Consider the following 22295-nt stretch of genomic DNA (forward strand, 5'->3'; position numbering starts at 1 on the left):
TTGAAACAGTGATATTTAGGTGTTCCATTCTATTTAAATTTGGCCAACTGGCCAAAAGATACAGAACTTTTAAAAGTGATAGTCTCCATAAACATGCAAGCTGCTAATAAAGAAAGTTACCTTTTTTAAGTATTGTATAGGTATGGTTGCTGTGCATCAAATCAGAAAGAAACAAGTTGATTATTATTGGAGATACTATTTAATGAGGAAACAAAGCTCCATCTGTTCCTTGTCACCACTTCTTTTTTCTTCCTGTCTGGCCACATGCACATAAACTATCTTCTGATCAAGTCAATATAACAGCTCTGTCTTATTGCCTTGGAACCTAGCTTGTGGTCCTGACCAGTTAATTATTAACATTTCTTTCCTTCTGAAGTTTTGTGAAACTGTATAGTGTTATGGATTAACAGACTACATTCTAATGTAAGGTAACACAGTGAATACAACACTGGACTTGCAGTCAGGAAGATTACAGTTCAAATCCTAACACTAGTGATGATGACTGTGGATTAATTTTTTAACCTCTATCTTTGGCAGTTTACTTATCTGTAAAATGAAGAGGTTGGGTTCAGTAGATTCTAGGAGCCCTTCTAGCTCTAAAGCTCCAGTCATATAAAACAAGTCATCTCAGGCATTTGTGTTTTTCCCCATATCTCCTTAATTGTTCTGTAATCTTGGTTAAGAAATCAATTTGCTTCCTTTAAAGCTTACCCTAAACCTATTTGAGATTGTGGCTATAAATAAATTAGGGATCGCCATATAAAATATTTGATACAACAATGAAGCTTAATAGTAATAGTTAAAATTGTTGTCTAAAGGGAAATAATGGCTAATATTTTATATTTTTTTAAAAAAGGCTTGTAAAGCATTTAGCATATCTATTTTGTCCCCACAACAAACAACCCTATAATATAGAATTATATAATATTGATGTAGAAGATGATCTAGGGGATCACCTGATCAACCTCCAACCCTTTGGAAAATGAACCTGAAGTCAGAAAAGTGAAATACTTTGTCCAGTGATTTGATTAATCCTTAAAACTGAGAGCCCTCATTATCCTTAATTGTATACTATCAATTCCAGCATTCTGCCTCCCCCAAATACAGAATGTTACTTAAGTTTCTTGAAAAGGGCCTTTTTTTTATTTTAATACACATTATCTCAATACAGAGTATGCTTATAATGCAAACAGTTTCATTTGGGCTAAAGCCAATGTGAAATAAGTAGCATTATTCTTAATCTTCCCTTTATGTCCTTACTTCATAGGCTACAATTTATGACTAGAAATGTTACCTAATTCTCAAAGCCTGTGCTATTGAAAATCTTCATGCTTAGTATTTACAGCTTATATAGCTTGCCCACCTAACAGCCTGGTAATGAAAAACACATGGTAAAATGAGTTAGTTACGGAAGTAGGAAATGAGATATGCGATTTTGTTTTGTAAATCCCCTTTTACTAGGTGGTTTAAATAATCACTTTCTACACAAAGTCTTCTCTGATTCTGTGTCCATCCCCAATTGCTAGTCATTTCCCTTTCTACATGCTTTCTCTTCCAATAGAATAAAAGCTCCACGAGAATATGGGTTAAGGTTTTTTTTTTTTTTTAAAACTTTTATATGTTGTTAGCACTGTTGCCAGCAAACAGTAGATGATTAATAAACACTAGCTGATTTGGCTTCTCCTAAGCCTTAGTTTTCTAATTGGCAACTGCTTTCCAAAACCAGTTCTGCTACTTAAGAGCCCCATGGACCATATTGGACAAGTCAGTTGATCTTTTTGGGCCTGTTTTCTCATATATAAAAATGAAATGGTAAAAATAACCTTAAGTAATTAAGGTACTCCCTTCCAACCCTAAATTTGTGGTCAATTCTATGGCCAAGATTGTATTAAAGAGAAAAGTAATTTATTAACTGTAAAATGGCTATATAAATGTAAACTCATGATATTGACACACAGAATTATAAATTAAAACTGGGACTGGCCTCTTTCAAAATATCTAATCTCTTATTTTAAAACGAGAAAGCTGAGAGAGATAATGAAGAATTTCCCCTCAAATTATATAGACAGTGTTGAGATTGGAACCCAGACCCTTTGACTTCAAATCCAATGTTTCCTTATACCGCATTTGTAAGTCATGTTCAAAAGTGATGTTGACATTGCTTTTCATGTGCAGCATAGAAGGGTTGTTGTAAGGAAAGTGCTTTTAAGTGCTTCATAAATCTTAAAGTACTATGTGAATATGAATTATGAGTGAGTAATATCATGATTTGAATTTAAGATTAGTAAGAAATCTGGTGGCAAAGATTTTACAACTTAGAAATCTTAAGTAATTAAGTAGGGGAAAACATCATTACTAAGAATTCTGATGGACATTTTAATTAAAAGTTTAGAAATTTTATTTGAACACAAGTTTGGCAGAAATAATTTTACATAAAATTAATCACATGACCTCCAACACCAATTTCTCACCCTTATCATCCTCAGACTCCAATTCCTAAATGGATGAAGGTATTTCTGCGATTTACAGTTAGCCACATTTATTTACTTTTAGTGCAATTGAACTTGAAAACTTTCAGTTGACAGAAAATTTTGAAACAACAAAAAACAAAGATATAAAAGCATCTTAGGCCACAAACACTCTTTCAGTTTTAACTGTTGTGAATGAACAGCACAATATTTCAGAATGTCTTTAATAAAATGTGTAGACTTCATATGATTCTGGTCCAAATTTGTAGGGAGATACACAATTGAATTTGAATGCCAACAGCTTTGCTGGTATAACCTAGCAAAACTCCTAATTTTGATGGGTATATGCTATAAAATATAATTGAAATGCAACTTTATGACTAATAAAGATTGTCTTTAAAAACTGGTAGGTGTCTGTTTCTGAATTTTGTATTTACTAATCTGAAACTGTAGAAGAATATCACTTTGTACACAAAATATTGAATTTTAATTTTGAGTTCTAACAAAAGTGACATTTGTGGCCAGATATACTTTTAGCTTTTTATATTATCAAAAGGATAACTTAATTTTTTGTATAACATTCTAACAAGTAAGCATGAGAAAAAGGCAATTTTATGTATATATGTTTTGAGAAAATCTATGTTCAGACATATAGAATGAAGAACTTATTAGAAGACATGCAGATGAGGTTCAGAAAAGGAAGCAGGCCTTGAGAGATCAGGTAGTAAAGGACATGAAATGGACAACCTGACAAGCAACTGGTTTGATTTTTTTTAAGCTAAATTGTTATCAAAATGTCAATACAATTTGGAGGGATAAAAGGCTAGCCAAAGAACCATTCATTGCAGCTTAGTATAGCAAAGTCTCACTAATTAAAGGGAAGAGTGTTTAAGAATCAATGGTCCTTTATTAACTGAAATAATGGGATTCAAAGTAACTGTTGTGTAGCTAAGGAGAGATCCCCTTTAATGAACAAATAGTTTAATTAGTAGCATTCACAGACTATTAATTCCTTAACAATTAGTATAGTGTCTTTGCACAGCTAAGGTGCTTAATTAATGTTGAAAGAATTAGGAATATTTAATGTGCTAGAGTACTTATAAACAATTCATTCCCCTAAAAAATTAAGTAATCCTGAAATCTTGCTGATAAATTAATAAAGAGAAAAATCCCAACTCTGTTCTGGTTGAATTAGTAAAAGAGCCAAATTAATACCATTTTACTGATTTTATATGAAAACATGAACTTTCCTCTCCTTTTGTAGAAAGCACTAAAAGTTAAGAAGCTTGGAGTTAGGAACCAATAGGCTGAAAGAAACCAAAATAGGGGAAATGTGGATGTTTCTCTTGTCCTTGAGTACTCAATGTATCAAACACCCTGTGGTTAGGGCTAAATCCTTATAGCAAAATACAATCACAGAGATGTATATACCCCAAACAGCCTAATTTTTATTACATGTTAACATTAATGGGTTTTATTTTGTAGATTATTATCTACTCATATCTAATTAGCAATGAATGCAAAAAAAACTACTAATTTCTAACTTTTAATATTTTTTGGTTTTTCTAAACTGAAAAATTTTGATTATTCTGCAGTCTTAAATTAAGGTGGTAAGGAATTTAGTGAAAAGCATATAAGCCTCCATTAGAAGAGAATAAAAGAAAAGTATATAGTAACAATAGTTAGAAGGTATTCATTTATTCCAAGAAATCTGATAGTGATACTATTATATTAATTTCATATTGTTGGGATAAAGGGCTCATAAAACTATACTTCCCTCTATTTACTCAAAAGAAAATAATAGCCAGTTTTGAAGTGAGACAGTTGCCCTTTGACCTGAATAAGTAAATTGTAAGAAGTTTTCAGAATTGTACAATTCTATAAAAGCATCCGAGTGGCTAAAGTCATAGTACATAGTAATACACATCTTTTATCATGGCCAAGAATGGAAGTGGAAATAAAAACACTTGAAATTTCCAAGATAATTATATACTTGAAACAAAATTTAAAAATCAAAAAAGCCTTATACTTTTAAAATCATTTTGCTAATCTCTTAACCAAATACAGTTTCCATATGTGCCAGGGCTAGGAAGGCCACAAGTGGCTGAAGAAACATCTGGTATATTTCATATATAGTTGAAAATGGGTATGTAAACAGCAATTCCTATTTACTGCACTGTGCTTGAAAAAGAAAAAAGAGTTGTGCAATGGGGTTTTAAGACAATACAAGCTGAGACAGCCAAATCAACAGGACAAAGAGGTTAGAACTTGAAATGGCAGACAGAGGTGTTATGGCCAGTTGCATGTCTGCTAATGAGAGAAATGTAGACAATTCTGAATACCATATTCAGGGCATGGTTCCTACATCCACAATGACTACAAACAGTTCATTTTTAAGTACAAATAAGGTTGGAATTCTTTTCAAAAGTACAAGTACACTGTAGAGAAGCTTTCAGCAGATGTGAACATCTGGCTAGGAAAAAGTGACAGAGCATAGAATATGGGCAGAGGGGCAGCCTCAGGCTGGAAAAGGGTCTCCCCAGGCCTCTTAGCACCGAAGCTCCCCTTCTTTCTCAGGCACCCTCGGGGATGCTGCAGCACTCTGAGCACTTGCATGTGCTGTAGAACTGAGCACTTCTTCAAAATTCCCTCCGCTGGGGGCGCCTCCTACTACTTTCGTCTGAAAAAGAAAGGGAGAGGATGAGGAAACCAAGGTAGATAGCAGTTACTGTTCTGTATTACCAATATGCTTCCTTCCTTACTTGGGATCTAGCAACATCTATGTTGTTGTATGGGGGAATGGGAGCAGGAAGGGATCAAGGTAGCAGAAAGGACCTTCTCTCTTCTACCATCTTGTGTTCTACTTTCCAGATTCTTTTCCAAAAATCAACTTATTTGTTTTGTCTGTTTGCTTACCTATAAGGGGTACATAAATCTACCATCTTTCCCCAACCCCAAGACAGAAAGCAAAAAAGAAAGTTTTAATATTTTTTGGTTTTTCTAAACTGAAAAATTTTGATTATTCTGCAGTCTTAAATTAAGGTGGTAAGGAATTTAGTGAAAAGCATATAAGCTTCCATTAGAAGGTAATAAAAGAAAAGTATATAGTAACAGTAGTTATAAGGCATTCATTTATTCCAAGAAATATGATAGTGATACTATTATATTAATTTCATATTGTTGGGATAAAGGGCTCATAAAACTATATTTCCCTCTATTTACTCAAAAAGAAAATAGCCAATTTTGTTTTTCTCCCCCCTACATTATTAGTCTAGATCAGTGGATTTCTTTGGGAATGGGAAATCGAGAAATGTTAAAATGACAAAAGAGTTCTGTATTAAGAACTTCTTGACTTAAGGTTCTTTATGAATCTCAAGTTTCCTTGGCACTTTGTATCAAGTACAGTACAGAATTTTTAAAAATCACTTCTAGTTAAAAGAGGATTAAAAAGGATGTGGGTTTTTTTGGGTCACTTAATGATCAATTTTTAAATTTGTAAATGGGCCAGATCCTGCCCTTTCCAGTTAAAAACTAAATTTATAAATGCATCTTCTTACAAGCTAATAGGCTGCCATTTAGAACAGTACAAAATTAATATGTAATGAGTACTTCCAATCCCTCTTAAAACTTAGTGTGTGTCTCAAAGGAGCTGACACATTCACAAATCATAATAGCATTTAAAAGAGGTACTCCTATCACCACATTAGCAAATGTGGGAAAACACTTCTTGGAAAAAAGCTGCGTTTACTGAATTTGCCTGTTACCAAATATTTTTCCAGTCCTTTTATAACTCTGGCTGTGTCCATGTTTATTCAAAAGGCAATATCTGGCTGATTCTGTCAAAAAAAAAAACTTTATAAAAACACCTAAACCAAAACAAACTGTGATCACCAGAAGTAACTCCAAATTATTCTTATCTCTTAGCTCTGAATTTATTAATTATCCTGCCATGTTATATGAGATGGGTATGTGAGGCAGGGGAGTGTGAGATAGACCTATTTCTCCTTTCTGCTATGGTCTTCTTACTGAAGTACAAGATTACCTTTTCTTGGGTGTTTTTCACTGTTCCTTCTTTTTCTCCTGAAAATACATGAGACTAGTAGCCTTACTGCCCACCCAATTAACACCTTTCTCTTCTTATTAGCTTCCATTCTTGAGTTTCAATTTAATTTTCTTGCACAGGATGAATCAACAAATTACATTATGACCATATAAATTATTTTTTGATCATTATTTAAACTCTGTATCTTTTCCTTCCACTTCTCCCCTTAAGCCAAGACAGCACAAAGAAAGGTTAAGAGTTCAAAATAAGGCAGTTGGTCCCAATGGCCTTAAGGAAAGGAAATTCTACAAAGCTCATTCCTTTCCTTTATTTACTTATAAGATGATTCATATTGGAGCTGTGATGGACTTGAGTAATTCAGGCATAGATCCAATGTGAGTGCAGGGATGTAGACTAAATGACTAGAACAAGAATAAGAAAATGTAACTTTATGCAATTAAGAGTAGTTTGCCTTGATATTTACTAATGCCCTTTGCATAAAATGTCATTTGTATTACCAAGAAAGACAAACTAATCCTTTATGAAAGACCAAAAGGTTGATAAGAGCATGGGAATATAATGATTTACTTTGGGTTGTTTTAATAAGATTTCAATCTTGCCTGTTTGATATACTTCATTACTTCTGTCTACATGACATATTCATCAATAAAATGAGGGAAAATGGTTCTCTTTAGGTGGGTATAGAACTGCTACAAAAACTATAGTTATCAGTAGGCAATTCTCTGTCAACCTGGAACAACATAATGAATACAGTTTCATAAGAATTGGTCTGTGTCAACATTTTCCTAGTGACCTGAAAGATGAAATAAAAGCCATCTCATTAAGTTTATATTTGACATCCAGCTGGAGTAGGATAAAATGGTAATTTGCAGGGATGGGCACTGAATTTAAAATGATCTTGAATGAATTAAGAGAATTGTTTCAAAACACAACAATCAACTTGAAGAGAGGAAAGATGACCAACTTGAAGAGAGTAAAGTGACCATGCAAATGCCACATAATAAATGACTAAGAAAGGATGCAGAAGTAGGCCTCATAGCACAACAGAAGCCAAATGTTTGTAGTATGGTGGATGTTTTAAAAAGAATATCATATAAAAATGCGTGAATAAGAATATACCATAGCATCAGTGGATTAACTCACAATTTAATCTTGCACAATTTTGTAAGAAGGATGTGGCATTTTTGGAGGTTTAGAGAAATAAAGATGATTAACAATGGAAAATAGGTACACGAATAAAGGCTAGAAGAATTATGATTATTTATTCAGGGGGAAGGAAGGAAAGAGAATGACTTTGTAATCAAATATATGAAGTTATTATTAGAGAATGATCAGCTATTTTTTGATTACATCAACAGAAGAAAAAGGAACAAGAAGACAATGTTAGATATGAGGCTTATGAATTAGCTACTAAGAAGATAGGGCAGTTATAGAATTTACTTTCCACAAAATTTTCTTATTATAAGACAGATCCCAGTAGAATGAATTAAGTTATAAGTCTACCTGAAAGCAGAAAATGAGCAATAAACCTTCAAGATTACTTCTGTAAATAGCAGTGAGAATTTATTTATCTCTAAGAGCATAAGAAACAGAGATGCTATAAATGGTGCTCAAAAACTTAAGAGTGTATGGGCTTACCAGCATTTCCCAATAGTAAATGAAAACAGACCATTCTTTATTCTTCTTTTGCTTCTTGTCATATTCCCTTCTTCTAACAGAAACCTAAACATTACAACTTCTCCTGTATCAGAATTTTACTACCAGTATATGAAACCCATTTGCTTGGGACTTGGGTATTGATCAAATGTCTGATAAATTGATTTTCTGGGTTCCTTCAACCTATGGCTCAGTGAGAAACTGAAATCACTACTGTAGTAATAGAAGACTATGAAAAGAAATCAATATTGAAAGAAAACACATCTCTTAATCTAAGTAAGGTCTCTCCACAGAAGGCCCAGGCAATGTTCTAGATAGCCTAAAATATCTGGTTAGGTGGCTCATTGTGGTGATGATGAGAATGATGACTAGAGAAGGAAAATTTAGCAGAGTACCAATGATTTTGCTGATGAAAAGAATTAAAACCTAATATGTTGATTTCATTTTTGGACTTTATATACTCATTGAGTAAAAAAATACAAAATGGACCAATGGAAAAAGGCCTTTCAAATAATAATAATTCCATAGAAGGAAAAGTATCAGGAAAATTATAATCCTATGTTACTAATCTCTCAAATGAAAGCTTTTAAATACAAAGAAGATGAATGATCAGAATCAAAAAAAATTTTCTTTACAGGAACTTATACTGTAATAATAAGTAAAATAATTACATAAATGGTCTTGGGTAGGTAGGGACAGGAGTGTGTATGTCTGGACTTGAAATTCCTCAGGGAACTCCTAGTGTAGAAATCACTTCTGTTACACATTTATAACTCTTCTGTTGTTTTCAGCCTTAAAAAATTACCTGATTCCTTTTTTTTTGAAAAATTTAAGTAATTACATGGCACACATGGTGGCAGAGTGGAAAAAACACTGGTTTTTTAGTTGAAAGATCTTGATTTGAGTGCCAACTCTTACTTTTCATTGTGGGTAAGTCACTTAACTTCTAAACTGAATTTATAAAATGAGGATAAAACTGGGAGTGTTGTAAAGAAAGCATTTTATAATGCAAGAGTGCCCAGCCTGGGGAATATGTAAGGCTTTTCAAGGAATACAGATAATTATTAGTAAATAACTACATCACCTATTGAAATTTATCTTTTTTTTTCTCATGCGTATAAACTTATTTTAGTATCTAAGAGAAGATACTTCATAGGAAGGCTTAATGAAAGCCAAGCCCAAAAAAGATAATATAATAAGATACATAAGACATACACCTATATTTATGTATTGAATTTATTTCATCTTAAAAAGAGTTTGCATACACATTTTTCTAAAGAGTTCTCTTCCTTTTTTTTTCTTCTGCAAAATGGGGCAACACATCTATATTCATACATTCCAAACATTTCACTTGAATCCCTGGACTGAATTTAGTCAACATTACAAAAGAATGTATTCTGAACTAGTTATGGTCTTTTATCAGCTTGTCCATAACTTGATCAATATAGGGAGAAAGTAACTGGGAACACCTGATGGAACAGCAGCAACAAGCTAATCAATTTCCATTTGCCACTCCACTAGAAAAAGAGCTTTGAGATGTCTCCTCCATTTTCCAAAACTCTAGGTTTCTATATCTTTTATCCTCCTGTATTTAAGCATTCACTCTCTGTATGAAACCTCCTGGACACCTAAGAGTAAGAGGTGAAACAAGAGTGAAAACAATAACTCCACTAAAAAGAACAGTTTGGCACTCAAGTGTCTCACCTAGACCAATACTTCAATACCTGTACATTCAAGAAACAGGGTCTGGGTTGCGGTAGCCATGCCCTCATATGCTGCCCAGTATCCTGGCTGGGATAGTGTGAGGTACCTGCCTGCCTGCTTTGGCACACATGGCACCAATGACTGAGCTCATGCACATGATTCAGCACTTAATCTGTACCTTAAGGCTTGTGACAGTTGTCTCAACCCTCTCCTCAAATGATTTGAAAGTAGGAGAATTCCTAAAACATAATAAAAGAGAGAGAGAAGTAAGCTCTACAGATCTAGTCGTCCTAGCAACCGTGCTGTGTGATTTGATGCTTTTATTAGTCAAAGCCGAGGTACAGAGGAGAAACCACTTGTCAATTTCCCATTCAGCACCAGCTGTGTTTTTAAAGGTACCTTGTGCCACTGCAAATCCCAAGCACACTACAGAGATCCAGAGACTAGATGAGCATTTTCAAAAAAAAAAAACAAAACAACAACAACAAAAAAAAACTAATCAAGCCAGTGAGGCACTTAACTATAGAATAATTAAATGCCATTTGCAATATTTATGATGGTGACCATTCCATCACCATGGCTTCCTAGAAGTCAAATGGCCAACAGTCTCAAATATGTAATTTCAAACTTCTGTCACAACATCATCTTTTTGGACAGGCTGCAGAAAGAATAAAAAATTGAAAATAGCCTCATTTGAATTTTCTCAGTTAAAAAAATAGGATATTCATCCTTTACTGAAAAGGGAAGAATATTACGGGGAGGGGGGAGAGAAGGATCACTAAAGTTCCCTTTTCTAATACCTAAAGCAGTTAGGCAACCCTGCCTGTGAAATCAGTTTCTACTGTTTCTAGAAAGGCATGCTCTAATTCAGGGGTCCTCAAACTACAGCCCGCGGGCTAGATGCGGCAGTTGACATTTATCCCCCTCATCCAGGGCTATGAAGTTTCTTTATTTAAAGGCCCACAAAACAAAGTTTTTGTTTTTACTATAGACTGGCCCTCCAACAGTCTGAGGGACAGTGAGCTGCCCCCTTATTTAAAAAGTTTGAGGACCCCTGCAAGATGAAATATACTAATTGTCAAATGATAGGTTGTGAATTTTTTTTTTTAATTTGATTTTGTCTAGGCTTATATTTCATTAGTACAGGGAACTCCCAGTGTAGAAACTCCCTCTACTTACTTGGGGAAAAATATTTAGAGAATTTAACTGCCCAGGGCATTGGGAAGTTAAGAAACTTTCACTTCTCAAGGAGAGAGTGTTAGAGACAGGATTTGAGGTCAGATCCTCCAAATACCCAGGGTAGCCCTCAGTGTACCATACAAATTAGTGTCACCAACTCCCCTAAATTCAGATCCCAAGAAATCAATCTCTTCTTTCACTAACCAGAATGCATGCAGCTCATATTAATTGCTCTGAGGTAACTGGACAAGGGATACCTGGACCTGGAGTTAGGAAGATCTGAATCTGAATGCTCCCTTAACTAGCTCTGTGATACCTAGCTGGGCAAATCGCTTAACCTCTCCCAGACTCAGTTCTGTAAAATGGTGATTAATACCAACACCTATCTCACAGGGTTGTTGTGAAAATCAAATGGGATAACATTGGTGAGGTGTTTTGTAAACCTTAGAGTTATATAAACACTAGCTATTATTATTGTTGTTTTCTCCACATTAATATACATGTCACTTTCCTTTTGTAGTTAGATAGTTCAGAAGAGGCTTTGCCATTTGGTCATATAATATATACAATAATTTGGTTTAGTAACCTATCTATGGTAAAGAGATAAAAACAAATTTTATTTCCAAACTAAACATTTTTGCCTTTTTTTCTTTTTAACTGCTAAAAATAAACTTTGAAAATTATACAATGAATATTATAAATGGTTGGGATGCTATTTTACATTCCCTGTTCTACAGCTGGAAAAGCTACGGTGGAAGGAACAATCTACAAAACTGAGGGTTTGGGGGCAGAACTTTAGTATGCCAATTAATAAAATTTTCCCCATGTAATTTAGTATAAAAAAGCAGGGGACTTACTGCTTGTAACTAAAGGGGAAATTAAGAAGAAAATAGTTTTCTAATTAATTTTACTATTGCAGAAATCACTCTTATTTGTTGGCTACCCAAATACCAAAAAAAGGGGGCTTGAGCCCTAATTATGGAACAGGATAGGTGATGGCAAACTTGAATCTACGTTCAGTCCATCACCAAATTAACAAACCAAATGTTCCTATTGTATCCCCCTCAAACAATGAATTAAACTGTATAGCCTCAAGTTATGTGAGTTTACATCAGAAATCACAACAGAGAAAAACTTCTAATTAACTTACCTTTTTGTACAAGTTGAAGAACATGAAGGAAATTGTTTAATAAAATACTTCTTTTCATTTGATTTCACCAATTGAATTCCCCATTTTCCCTCGGTTAAAAAGCTTCTCTTTCCTACCAAATCTTTCTAAAACTATTTTGGATTTTCTTCCTTGCCCTTACTTTGCATTATATTTCTCCACTATAGTCTGTAGAACTTAAGTTCCTTAAAGGCAATAACAATATCCCAACATAATCAATATAAGTGCTTAATAAATTTATGTTGGTTGGTATTTTAACCCACTTTCCATTAGCTGCTTAAGAATATTGGAAACAAGATGAGAAAAACATATTATTATTATTATTATTATTATTTTGCTTTCACACACAAAAAAGAAACAAAATAAATACCAACCAAATAGTAACTCTATATACATTTACAGTGATATATAAAAATATCTTAAGACATTACCTCATAGCAGGCATACTTATGGAATGGCGAATAGAGTAACTTCAGTGAGAAAGCAGATGAGGAGAAAAAGAAAACATCACAGTAAGTACAGAATGCCCTCTACCATTTATTTCGGTTTTTCATTTTCACAAACATGCAATGCCAACCATGCCAACCCACCATCGGGACACTGTTTTTATTAAGCCCTATGGGTATCTGAATCCATTTCTAAAGATGGCAAAAATGAATAGAGAATAATGGACAGCTGCATTATATTTTATTCCTGAACAGACTAGTTAAGATATCCAGACTATTGTAGATAGCTGCAGATCTCACTCCTTCCAGACAGGTCTACTTGCCAAATCCAACCTCTCCAGTCCAACCTTGTGTTTTTCCTGAAAGGTGGAGATTTTAGGAAATAGAGGGATAGAAAAATAAACCAGTTCCTTCACTTCTTTGGTCTCACTGGGTTCAAAACCAGGATAATGTACTCCTTGGGAGAAAGAAAAGAAGGAAAAGAAATAAAAAGAGGCAAAAGCAGTGTTTGCATGTTTCACAATTACAGGGTAAAAAAAAAACATATTAAAAATACAGCTACCTCCAACTAGTTATCTACACATTATCTTCTTTCCCAGTAGAAGATAAGATCCTTGAAGGCACAGACCATATATTTCCTTTTCTGTGATTTCTAATGCTTTGCAAAGTTTCTGGCAAAAAAATAAGCACTTAATAAATGCTTGCTGATAGATTTGTTCACTGGCAAATGGCTGGCTCTTTCCCTATGAGAGTCCAACCTTGTGTTATCACAATATTGAAAACCATCTAACAAAATATCAAAAGGCAATTACTAATATGCATGAGGGGTTAGAGGTACTCTTAGCTGCCTTTTAACAAGATACCACTGAAGATAGCTACAGCAGCAGCAAATTTAAGATCCTCAGAGGCCCCTTGACTGTCTCCTTTCCTAGTGGACTAGTTCAAAGCACCTGGTTCTGGGAAAATTACCAGAAGCATTTTGTGAAGGAAAAGGGTGGGAAGATACAGATTCCCATCTGTATTCCTTTTTTTATTTTCCACATAGTTGTGACTCAGCCCCACCAGTCTCTTCCTGAGAACTCACATTTAAGAGATTTAGGTTCCAGAATGGGGATGAAGAAGCTGCCCAATTTCCCCATATTTCTGGACACTGGGGCCATACAAAGGAAAATTCTCCAACCTTAAATTCAGACTAGCTACTTTAGCTTCCACTAACTGTATGGGTGCTTTGAGCACATATCCACTGAGCCCAGAGTATAAGCCAACACTGAAACATTTATTTTAGCAGCAAAGCAGAATGTAGGATTTGTAGGCTGGAAGATCTGAGTACAAATCTGGCTTCAGACATTTATTAGCTATTACCCTGTATCTCTCAATTTCCATTTCTTCATCTGTAAAATGGAGATAATACTAGCCTAAGAATAGTTCTGAGGATCTAATGGCAATAAATGTAAAGTACTTAGCAAATCCTAAAGAGCTTTATAAATGCTGTTATTAAATTAAAATTATTATGATGTTCCCATGAAAAGAAATTGAAAATTGTCCTGTTGGTCACTATGCCTTCCTTTTGGTTACATCAGGCTTGTACCAACTATAAGATAAGATTTCAAAATGCAAAGAGACATACAAACACTATCACTACAAACACACAGCTATTCCAAAAGAAGGCTGTGTCTGTTGAGGTATCATTTTTCTTTGGAAATTAGAAACTGGATGCCAGAAACTTCATTTTGCTAGTGTTTGTGATCTGTCTATTCTACCCTGGAAACACAAAGTTGAAAGGAAGTGAGTAGACCTAAAATTGTGAGGGGAAATTATAATATGTTGTGTTGAATGCAGTGCTTTAAAGACAGACTGGGCTGTATGGTTGGGGGAACCAGACTTGTGGGTACAGAGAAAGCCATGAAGCATTAAAAAGACAGCTTGACTCACATGGCAAATAAATGGAAGTTTACAGAATCCTTGAAGTTTCCAGAGTCTGAATGGGAGTGATTGTCACTTTAAAAACTTCACAGGGTAAGAACATCTTCTTTTCTCCATCTGTGACTATAAAACTGGTCAAATGATGAATAACATTTTTCTTCAGCCAAAAAGCTAAAGCAGTGGTTTCTTGGGAGGAATTCAAATCCCTGAACTACCTCAGTAAACATGTAAACTTAGTTATTTTTATATAGCCAATTCATTTACCTGAACAGTGGGTTAGCATTTGTGAGTCTCAATATCTTTTCCTATTATCATTCTATTTCTTGTAAATATAAACCTGAACTATGAATGTAAAGGGGGAATGAAGAAATATTCTTAATGGGAAATAAAAAGGAACTAAATTTAGAGCTTTCCCAGACTTACAGAGCAAGAATAAGTCATCAAATGATGTATTATAAAATCCTAGTTAGCCAGGGAACTTGGACAATAGGATGGATGGATAAGAGAAGTTTTCTGCCCTTACAACAATCTTCTAAGTAATTTGCTAAGTGGGTAAAGCAAAGTCTAGATTTCTACTTAGATTTAATGATGAAATTAAATCTCTCATTTCATGAAGGTATATTCTCACCATTATATATGGAACAAGCACCATTTATCCTTCTTTACACATACTTGGTTCAAACTTTCCTAATTACTTTTATTTTAAGGAGTCTTGTCCCATTCTGTTGAGATAAACTCAGGCCAAAATGTGTTTTTTGAAAACATCTTATTCTTTGACCAAGTTACCTGTTATTTCCTATGGGAATAGCACAGTTACCTATACTAGCATATTCCCACTACTTCTGCTTTCAGCTTTCCTAAGATTCTTGTGCACCTTGTTAACTTTTCCCTACAATGTCAGTCAGTGGAATCAGTAATGCAGCTCTTTATTGGAAGGCATAAAGAAAAACCTTAATTAAGCCTGGGGATACTGTTTACTGTTTACTTTAGGGGGATATATATATATATATATGTATACATATACATATATATATATATATAATATTACAAAGTGTTGGCAAAAACATTTTCTCATAAATTATGTGAAGATGCAATTAGAGAAGATCTTCAGGAAAGTTTGTTTTACAAAAGAAAACAGGTACAGGATAAGAAAAGCCATGAAATGGTTAGCCTTCAAATTACAAGTAAATCATATCATGACAGGATGGAAAAAAAAGAACTGAGATAGGAAAATGTTTACAAAAAAATCACTGAGAGCCAGGCAAGAGGCATGCTTCGGTTTAGGAAAAGGAAGAAAAATAATATATATCTTAAATTTTAATTTTCATATTAGCAGCTACATAACAAACTATACAATACAGCAAACTGATTTTGCAACTTTTACGGATGTCTTTTTCTATCTTAACTGCACATAAAACCAGGTCCTTTATGTATGTGGGAAGATGCTATGAAGGAAAAAGATATATTCCTAAAAGAATTACTTCCCAGACTAAAAAATGAAGGAATGTTAATCTGAATTATTCAGAAAAAAACATATTTTGCTCAATAAACCTCAGTGTGTATAACACCCTTCAGCTTTCTTCCTATTCATGTGGTGATATGAAAATCTAAACACTTTTTAACAAATAAAACAAGCTTTTACGTTGGCTTGGGGTGTAAAAGGAAAAGAGAATATACAATTTACTCTGAGGAGTAAAGCAAAGACCAGCATAACAAGAGTAAGGAACCAACAATAAAGCTTACCCAATAGAATGGGATCTGTAGCAGGAGAAGCAAAATGAGAACAGCAATAGTTAAGAGTTAGCATATTTAGAAACAGTATATAGAGAAATCATTCTGTTTACTTTTACAATCCTATAAGCAACAAAGAAAAGTGATTACGTTTTTCTTAAATATTCTTCACTTATCATGATGCTTGGAGTTTTGAGTTTCATGTCACAGAATTAATTTTGATTACTGAAGAGGTATAGTTATAGGATACAGAATTCTTGCTTCTTCCAACAATCAAATTTTTGTCCACTTTGTACTTATCTTGTCTTTATCCACCATTGTAGAGTCAAAGAGAAGAGTTAACTCAAACCTTTTAATTTCATTATTTTTGTTTGCTTTTAATTATTTAACTGATACATGACATGGGAAAGCAAAGGTACTCCAATTAACCTTTACTATGACTTGGATTTCGGTTAAAAAATATTTTTCTTTGTTGCCACTGATATAAAGAATCTACTGCATAAATCTACTGCAAAAAGTATGACAAAATTCAACATATTATCTCAGCCAAATTATAATCTAAATCAATGCTGTAAGAACTAAACTCCAGAGGGAATTTAGTTTCTAATGTTATAAATTAAAATATTTCTAATTCCTTCCATTTATACAACACATTAAAAAAAATTTCACTTGTCTCATTTTATCTTTAAAACAACTATTTCAGGGACGTAGGACAGGTATCATTCCCATTTTACTGATGAAGAAAGGAATCAGCTGAGGAATTAAGAGGCTTTTCAGGTCTTACAAATAATGAATTAGAAGAAGGGAAGTAGAATAAATTTTAGTATCAAAATGATAACCGTGAACTGTGGAATTCCAAATCCCAAAGAGAAAAGATTAAGTCACCTTGATCAACAAGTCGAGGAAATAATCCACAGGCCAGATTTTTACTAAACAAGTAGGAAAAAAAAATCAAATGCAACTAAAAAACTCAAACTATGAGCACCATTTCTATTTATATATCAAAATTTTCATGGCCTAATTAATAGTAAAGGAGAGATTGTTGATCAATATTGATAAATATTCTACATGACACAGTAGAAAGAACACTGGATTAAGTCAGCTAGGTTCAAAAATTACATTTCAAATCTTGTGTTTGTTGCTTTGGGCCTGTTTTCTCATCTATAAAAGGGGAATGATAAAACTTGTAATACTTAACATCTTGTAAAATATTTGTGAGGAACACACTTTAAAAACCATAAAAGCACCATGAAAAGCACTATGAAAAAAAGTGATTGATTTACTATGCTCAAGCCAAAAACCCCATGAAAAGAGAATCATGCCCTACATTCCTATCAACTCATCGTGCTATTGAAAGATTCACATAAGGAAAATCCAGGAAAAGGAAATAGAATTTTTTAAAAACCTAATTTTTAAAAAGCCTAATTTGGATTTTCAAAAATCTGGAATGCACAAAAATAAAGGAATTTGTGAACTTTTTTGGATATACATATTTTATATAAATATATATATACACATATATACATACATACATAAATATACACACATATACATCAAATCTGCTCAAAAGGTATTTTTAAAACTATCTGGAACAAAATTCAGTAATTATGTTCACTTTCATTTCATAACACACCTTTTAAATACTCTAAAATGTTCAGAAGTTCCTTTATTTTTTTCTCTCATCTAGGGATGTTTATTAAATTAAATGACTGTGTAAACATATACAATTTTTATTATATCTAAGCATCTTATTAGGTAGACTTTTCTCCCTTGAATTTAAACATTCCCTGAAAACAACCAAGTTTTTACAAAGAAAATTATCCTCATTTTAGTGGATTGTCAGATTCTGTTACTTTAGAAAAATTGCTCAGTGAATTTTAAAAATTACACCTAGATGTTATGCGCTACAGTGTGAACCTAGAGCATCAAAGCATGCTTTGTTAATTTACTTGAGTTACTGTTTTCTTTTTTGTTTACAATGAGAGAGCTTGAATTTTTTATAGAAGGTAATAATTTAAAGAAATATTGAAAAATCCTGAGAAATACACTTCAAATCTAGGGAATAATTGGTGGAAACATAATAGAAGCCAATCTCTACAATGTTCTATATGCATAAACAGGCACATGCCTTCCCATATATTCAAAGCACACTGTTCCTATTTTACTTCCACAAACAAATTAACTTTGGTGTCTGTGAAATAGAAGCAAGGGCTCTTTGCTTGGAGTCTGTATGTCTTAACATTGTACAAAGTGTTCCAAAAGTCTCTGAGCAGTTTTAAACATTTAATAGATTAAGGACTTTTAGAACACCCTGTATAAATGATATCTCCTTATTAATAAAACCCTTTTTAATGATTCAATAACTAGAATTTTTAAAAGGATTCTAAGACAGATCTATCTTATATAGAAATCATTGAATTAGAAGGAAACTAGTGGGTATCTGATACCAAGATCCTAAAGCATAAAAAAAAAATTCTTAGGACAAAATTTTTAAGTAATCCCAACTCTTAGTTGTGATATGAAAATGACTTTTCTCATTTTGGGAGGTCAATTATAACTATGTTAACAAACTCAGCTAATAATAGATTATCCTTCTAAGGACACATACAGCAGAAGATAGAAGGTGTGTGATCAGAGAAAGAGCATAGTTCCTCTTCACTCTCTTAATTTTAGTGCCTTCTCTCTTATAATTATTTCTTCTTTATCTTGAATATAGTTTGTTTTCACATATTTATTTATTTGTTTTCCTCATTAGATTGTGAGCAATTTGATGGCAGATGGCCTTTAGTCTTCCACCCCTCCACAGCACTAAGCACAATGACTGGCATAAAGTAGGTACTTAATAAATATTTATTAATTATTTCCATATTTGCCTTGCTTTTATTTCTAGCTTTATAATAACATTTGAGAAAAGATAAAATCCAAAATTTCCATTTCTATCACCCTCTTTCACTGAGGAACACCAACTATTTTATTGGTATTATCTTATTAATAAAAGATGAAAATAAAATTCTGCACTCAAGATGTTTGTCCACTGACATATTTAAGTTGGGTGACTAAGAAACTGTGGAGGTGGAAGTTGATTTATTTTTGTTGAAAACAAGTTTGGATTCTAAGACAAATATTTCCCCCTCATGTAACAAAACTATGAGAATAGTTCTGCAGGTTATAAAATCCATCAAAAATTACTTCTTTTTTTTTAAATTGATTAAAAAATAAAATTCAATGTCCTGAGCATGCGATAATACTTAATAACATCACTGGAAAAACTCCACTGGATTGGGATGTAAAAATTTGGTTCAAATCTTAATACTGTCACTATCCTAACTGGCAAGTTACAACCTCTCTGGGCTTATTTTTCTTATTCTCTAAAATGATATTGGATTAGAGTCTTTATTGAGTTCTTTACATTGTGATTTTATAGGACCCTTTTGAAAGAATAGGCTCCAAAGGAATCCCCCCAAAATCTCAAATATAATTAATTTCCTATAAGATATTCTAACTTTGCAAGAATAAACATCAAAAATAGATACAGCCTAGACAGAGCTAAATTTCTTCAGATGATGTCTGTCTTATAGATACTTAGTTATCACTTTGCTATTTATACATATATACATAAATATGTGTGGAGAGAAACACATACAAAAGAGACACATACAGACAGATATGTATACTTTCATATTGTCTCATCAAGTAGAAGGGAAGCTCTTAAGAGCAGGGCCTGCGCAGTTTAGGACAAAAGAAGTGTTTAATAAGTGCTTGCTGATCGACTGATTGTTTCATCATCTGTGTGATTGGAGAGGAGGAAGGTAGGTGGCCTGAGACCCCCTTCTAAGCTCAGGCAAGTGACTTATCTATGATCACTCAGCTGGAAATATCTGAAAGAGGATTTGAACTTAAGTTTTCCAGACTCCAAGTCCAAAACTTCATCCATTATGCTATGCTGTCTCTTTACTGAGCAGCAGAATATGATAAAAAAAAGTTTAATATTGCAGTATAAAGCATTATGTAAATGTTCAAATATACATATATCCATATATACATTTGAGTATGTATATATTTTTATATACACATGTAAACATACAAATACACATACCTGTATAATTCTTTCATTGAAAAACTTTTCAACAGTATTTATACAATAAAAGAAACACCTTTACTGAGAAATCAAAGGATAAAGGGACTTACTTTGCTGGGACTATTTTCTACTATCAAGAATCAAGAGATATTGCAGCATGAATGAGCAACTCTGCCCAGATGTGATAGGATTTAGCAGTTAAAATGCAGCTTTCCAGGTAGATTTCATTTCACACATTTTGTTTTCTATGTTAAGATTATAGTAATTAAGCCTTTCCTAAGTGGGGTCTGAAAAGGAAATTCCTCTTATTTTGCTCTCAATAGTAGTGATTACAAATGTCTAGAATGTCTCAGATTTCCACCAGGGACTTGCAGTATGGGAAAAACTCCTCTGCCATGGACTCATTATCCTTTATCTAAATCAAGACAGTTAAGGGATAAACACTTCTCACTTACTCACAGTGGCTACTATCAGACATTACATAGCAAGGGAAGGAAGACCAGCTAACAGTGAAGTGAATAACTCCCTACTTTTTCCAAGCCAAACCCAAAGCTCAATCTAGAAGTACCTCATGTCTCCAAACTTCTTGCTGATGGCTGTGCCCACGTTGCTGAAAGCTGCAGTTGCCTTCTGCCCTGCATGGCTCAGAGTTTCATGTGTTTTCTTGTAACTAGAAATATAAGAGAGTAACAATATTAAGTAACAGTTCAGATAATAGACAGTATAATCTCTATCTGACTCCCAGATCCTTATTTGTAAAGCTATCTTTAAGATGCTATGGATTTAAGAGGTAAATAATCCATAGAAGTTAATATTCCTATTCATCATTGTAGTTCACAATATAAGGTGAAAACAAGGCCTTGGAATACCACAGTAGAAAACATGGACTCTCAAAAATAAGAATATGTGTCTTTTAAAAGCAATTTGTTTTGTATGCAAAAAGGTTCAAGAATCACTCTAAAAATTCATTATAACTCAGCTTTGATGGACTTTCTAAAGTAAACACTAATCTAAGTAAGCTATCTGTAGGGACCAGAAAAGGTAGATGCCTAGTGGAAAATTTAAATTTTCATTAGGCTTTTAATCTGTGTAAAAGTAACTTGGAAAGACAAAATCAAATTAGTTATTTAACCTATCAATATTTAGATGTCTGATTAAAAATCAAAGATAGCCATTAGCTAAATAATTCCTTGAAGTCTCCACCTCTGAAAAGGATAATCAAGATGTTTAACTACTGATTTTCTTTTTTTAAAAAAGTTGCTAGAGCATTCATATCTAACCTGCAAGTAGGTTTAAATATAAGCAGGAACCTGAAGAATCACTTGTGAATGCAGTGTCCAGACATTCCTCCTGAGCTGTATACATGAGATTAAAATGTAACTGGGAAATGTTTAACAAAATAAATAAAAATATCATCCCTAAATGGTTACAGGTCCTCAGGGATCCTTATGTATGAATTAATGACCCCTCTTTCTATTTGACTTTGACACCACTGTCCTGAAGATAACCCACTTCAAGTTCTTTCAGTCTCCTATCTCTCTATTTAAGATCATGATATCACCCAAATTTAGGAGATTTAGGATCCAAAGGGGCCTTAGAAGTCACCTAATCCAATCCATCATTTTAGAGATAAAGAAATTAGAGCACAGAGTTTAACAGAATTGTTCATGGTCATACAGGTAGTAAGTAGCATAGCCAAGATTCATTCTTAAGTCTTATGAAAGGAATTTCTGCTTTAGATAGGACTCACCAGATGATTTGTTTCTTACCTCCTCCCTCCCAATAGTACTTTATTTTTTCCAGTTATAAGTAAATATGATTTCAACATTCACTTTTATAAGACTTTGAGATTTCCACTTTTTCTTTCTTCTATACCCAA

The 22295-nt window shown here is 33.4% G+C and overlaps 1 protein-coding gene across 12 annotated transcripts in view; it reads right to left on the bottom strand.

Moving 5' to 3' along the window:
* Nucleotides 1-2370: 2370 nt before the first annotated feature.
* The window catches only part of TPD52L1 (TPD52 like 1), a 150015-nt gene continuing 130090 nt past the window's right edge, over nt 2371-22295 (bottom strand). For 6 of the 12 annotated variants that reach the window (XM_031964320.1, XM_031964326.1, XM_031964318.1 and 3 more), the window contains exons 4-8: nt 20985-21086; nt 16351-16365; nt 12670-12708; nt 10070-10130; nt 2371-5148 (exon numbers count right to left, since the gene is read on the bottom strand). In XM_031964320.1, the coding sequence (XP_031820180.1) occupies nt 5017-5148; nt 10070-10130; nt 12670-12708; nt 16351-16365; nt 20985-21086 (349 nt within the window). In that variant the 3' untranslated portion in view covers nt 2371-5016. Of the gene's footprint in view, nt 5149-10069; nt 10131-12669; nt 12709-12756; nt 13142-16350; nt 16366-20984; nt 21087-22295 lie in introns of those variants that run through there. The other 6 variants (XM_031964319.1, XM_031964327.1, XM_031964321.1 and 3 more) reach the window with 6 other exon arrangements.

Source organism: Sarcophilus harrisii, chromosome 4, assembly GCF_902635505.1.
Source record: "Sarcophilus harrisii chromosome 4, mSarHar1.11, whole genome shotgun sequence".
Classification (NCBI taxonomy): Eukaryota; Metazoa; Chordata; class Mammalia; order Dasyuromorphia; family Dasyuridae; genus Sarcophilus; species Sarcophilus harrisii.